This window comes from Olea europaea, chromosome 12 (assembly GCF_002742605.1).
Source record: "Olea europaea var. sylvestris chromosome 12, O_europaea_v1, whole genome shotgun sequence".
Taxonomy (NCBI): Eukaryota; Viridiplantae; Streptophyta; class Magnoliopsida; order Lamiales; family Oleaceae; genus Olea; species Olea europaea.
In genome coordinates this window covers 26,635,439-26,639,971 of record NC_036248.1, presented here as the reverse complement: position 1 = coordinate 26,639,971, position 4,533 = coordinate 26,635,439, and the positions used below count along the sequence as shown (strand labels likewise).

Here is a 4,533-nt window from a genome sequence, read left to right as displayed (position 1 = left end):
TCTTCAAGGACTCACTTCGTCCTTGCTTAATATTTACTAGGCGATTTTTAGATGTGGTTTTGGCTCTAAAACCCATGAATTAAGCCAAGAAGATCATTGTCAAGTCGTTCTAGGTCCTAACCGACCTCTGTCTTAATTTCTAAATCGCCATGGACTTTGTTCCCAAGGATAAGCGAGAAAGCTCTACGCATTATGTCATCGCTCTCTCCTTGCAACTTCATTCGAGATGTATACGTTTCGAGGTGTCACCCATCCTCTATGGAACAGTCATTGGGAAGGTGCTGGCTCATGGAACATCCCTTTTTGATTGGGTAATGATTATTTTTCTTGAAAATGACAACCTTGTGATCGACTTAATTAAATATATGTTTTCTCATGGCGACCTTATTTTAAGAACCGAGCTGGCTGTAAGGCCACTCACAGATACAAGGGGTTGGATATTTTTTGTTTTTAAATAATGACCCACCCACCTTAACATGTGTCTGGCTTATACAGGCCCTATGAAACATTGGTTTGTACAACCATAATTATTCTTATTTTAAGGCCTCGAGAATCTCGTTACTTACTTTCATAATAATTCTGAAGGAGTCCAGGTAAGTGTTAAGTCAGGTCTCCAACAAATAATATAGATACAACTATATAAATATTAAAAAAATAAGAAAAGTTTATAAGATCTTCGATTTACTTTCAGAAAAAAAAAATAGTTCATAAAATTTTAATTACTAAATGAATTCTTTAAAAAAACAATATTTTAGATTAGGTTACACTTTAACTATTGAACTTATGCTTCTAGTTTTTGTTTAAAAAACAAAATTTCTTTTTAAAAAACTTTTGACCAAACCATAATTCATTGATTGAACTGTTAACCTGATATTTTGGCCAGTTCAAGTAGAATAACAATGCTTCTAACTATTTAGAGTAATGCTATCATCGTTTAGGGTACATTTTCAAATTGTTTTCAGTTTTCAATTTTGCAAAATACTAAAAATGTGTTTGGCATGGTATTTCTAAAATGCATTTTCTAAAATAAGAATAAACTTATAACATAAAATTTAGAACCCATTTTTTTTCGTTATGAGTGTTTTCAGCGAAAATCTTGAAAAACATTGAAAGCATTAAAAAAAAAAAATCTTTTAAATAAAAATTAAAAAATCAAAAACTTTTAAAAATAAAATATAAATTTTTAAGAAAAAATTTGATAAAATTTTGAAAATTAAAAATTAAAAATTTTGAAAAAATTAATTTTTAAATTATAAAAAATAAAAATTTTGAAAAAATAAAATAAAAAATTATAAAAATTAAAAAATTTTGAAAAATTAAAAAAATTCTAGAAAAATAAAAGTTGTAAAAACTAAAAGTAGTTTAAACTCTTAATGATTATTTACATAAAAATTCCACACACACACACACACACATACATACATACATACATACATACATACACACACATATATATATATATATGAACACAGATAAAAATATTCTCAATCCATATTATTAATTTTTATTTTTATTTACTATATTCTAAACTCAATTTATTGTTAATTTTCAGTTTACTAGTGTAGCGAAAAAAAATATTATGACATTCATCAATTTTAAAACATATGTATTGTAATATATTGACATAAAATTGTTTTATATTTAGTAAACAATGAAATTCCAGAGAACAAAATGTCATAAAATAATTTTTCAAATTTTAAACCAAACATGTTTTCTAGTTTTTCTGTTTTAAAAAATAATTTTTCAAAATGAAAAATCAAATGCGTTTTTTAAAAATTTTAAAACAGATCCTCAAAAAAAAAAAAATGAACTCAAAATTAAAAATTGAAATCTGAAATATGAACCAAATGACCTCTTACAGATTGATGATATGACATTATATAAAAATTTAATTGATTTCCTTATCTCTCTCTCTCTCTTCCAATTAGCACTTTTCCATCTTACTCCGTGCATCAATCTGTAAATTATTATGTACAAGTAACAACACTTATTTAATCTTAGTGTGTATTATTAGGGAGTAATATACATTTAAGGTAGTTAGAGTATACAAATTCAAAAATTAACAAACATGTTTTAAATTTTCTAAAATTAGGGCATAATTAAAAATTATTAGTTAAAATATATAATTAAATATTTTATTAATTAAATATATTAAAGTCACAATACTATACAATTTAGGGTCACAATAATAAGATATCACAGTCACAAATCACAATTTTCATAAGTCACAACTTATTTATGAATCATAAATTATCAACTTAATTGATCACGCATTATTTCTCAATCATAAATCAAAATTTTATAGGTTGAAATTTATTCATCGATCAGAAATTGTCAAATTAATAGGTCATGTATTATTTCGCAGTCACAAATTACAAATTTTGGAAGCACACTTTATTTATCGATAACAGATTATCAAATTAATATGTCACGTAATATTTCTCAATCACAAATCACAAATTTTATAATTCACAACCTATTTCACGATCATAAATTATCTAATTAGTTGGTTACAGGTTGTTTCGCGGTCACAAATTAACAAATTAATTGGTTACAACTTATTTATCAATGACAAATTATCATATTAATTGATCACAATTTTTTTCTCGATCACAAATAAACAAATTAATTGGTCACAATTTATTAATCGATCATATATTATCATTAATTGGTCACAATTACCCAGTTAACTAGTCATAAATTTTTACACAAGTCTCACCTATCTAGGGATGTCAATGAGTTAAGCTGAAACTCGAGACTCCTTTACTCGAGCAAAATGGTGCGAACTTTTTTACAGGCCTGAGTCGAGCCAAGCTTTGCTCGGCCAAAAAAATTATGTTCAATCCAAGCTTTTGGTACAGGCCTTTTTGAGCCAAGCCGAGTCGAACAGGCTCTTTCTTTTCTTCTGTAATAATTGCTGCCTTTCCTTTCTATTTTAAAGGGCTTTGATCTCGAGCCGATGAGCCACATGGGCTAGCTCGAAACCAAGCCTCGAGTCTGACTGACTTGAGCTTTTTTCGAGCCTAGCCACGGGTGGTCCAAACCGACATGCTAAATTGACATCCCTACACCTACCCTACCTCGTTGTTGGTACCACCGACGGCACCATCTCATCACTACCAACACAATCGGCAATCAACAACCACTACACCACAACCTCAACCACCTTCACCTCCGCTTTTACCTCTACTACAACTCCAACCACACCCGCACCATCATCACACAACTAGTGATATACCATAATCATCCCAACACCACCACCGCCTGTATCACCCACTGCACTAGAACTAGCAACACCATCGCACACAACAGCACATAGATCACAATAAACCACAAACCACAGTACGCACAAATCAGCACAACACCACCACAAATTTTATAGCCTTTTTTTTTGTCACAAACAGATCACCACTGCGCAGCTATGTGCCACTCATAGCGTCTTCACCACCACAAGTCTTCCTCCCACCACCAGATGTATCTATGCCAGAGCCACTACTTTTTCCTATATTCACACCATCCCAATATTTACATGAACCACCGCCGTGCGAAGTTGCACACAGCAGTGATGAGCATGTGACATTGCACGTAGCGCCATTGTCGTTGTGCAGTGCAGCCGTGGGTATGGGTATAGTGGCTCCGCGCGATGCTATTGGTAGATTATTGGGGTTGCTATGCTTAGTAGGGTGGATATGGTAAAAGTGTGGGTATGATGAATTTATTAGATTATTAGGGTTCGGGATTTAATTAATAGTTTATTTAAGTTTTCAAATTAAAAATAATAATTATAACATGATTTTTGAAAAAAAAAAGGGTTATAATTTGATTTTTGAAAGTGAAAATTAAAATGTATGTGTGAGCATAATTTCGACTTATTCTTAGCACATGTTTGTCAATTGTCATCCATTATTTGGCAAAATAAAGAGTTTTGAATAGTACGTATTGGAGAATGTGTAATTAAAAAATAAATAAACTTTATTTATTTATATGTAAGATATTTTATTGTGTGGATGTGCAACAAACCATTTGAAATTTTAAATGCGTCAAATAGGCCCTTATTGTAATGCATCTTGGCCCTCTTCATCTCCCAGCCAATGATTCCCTCCCCCGTCGCTGCATGTGCGCCACGTGTACATCTACACGTGGCTTGTCTTCATAGGACGACAGATACCAAAGCAATATGGATATTAGTGAGGTACAACTTTTTCATCCAATAAGATTGTCTGTATGGATTTGGCCAATTTCCATTAGTCAAAACTTTCAGTATTGCGCAAAATGCAATGGACATAAATTTCTTCATCCTTTCTTTATTATACATAGAGTTTGCGGGATTTTTCACTTTTCTTCTTTAAATCCTCAATTATTGTGTGCCTTTATATACCTCTAGCTTCTCCGAATGAAGCAGCAGATATATTTGGAGTTACTTTCTGCAGTTGGTTTTGAATCTTCTCTTTACGATTCGATTCAAATATGGCTTTGTCTTCTTTTCTTAACTCTCAATTCTCGTTCAAGGTATGGTTTTTTTACCTGGCGTTC

At 31.1% G+C, this 4,533-nt stretch overlaps 1 protein-coding gene across 2 annotated transcripts in view; it reads left to right on the top strand.

Annotated features, from left to right (window-relative positions):
• The first annotated feature begins 4,254 nt into the window (after positions 1–4,254).
• Positions 4,255–4,533, top strand: part of LOC111406216 (protein ABA DEFICIENT 4, chloroplastic-like) — a 4,214-nt gene continuing 3,935 nt past the window's right edge. The window contains exon 1 of one of the 2 annotated variants that reach the window (XM_023035500.1): positions 4,255–4,509. In XM_023035500.1, the coding sequence (XP_022891268.1) occupies positions 4,468–4,509 (42 nt within the window). In that variant the 5' untranslated portion in view covers positions 4,255–4,467. The remainder of the gene's footprint in view (positions 4,510–4,533) is intronic. The other variant, XM_023035501.1, reaches the window with a different exon arrangement.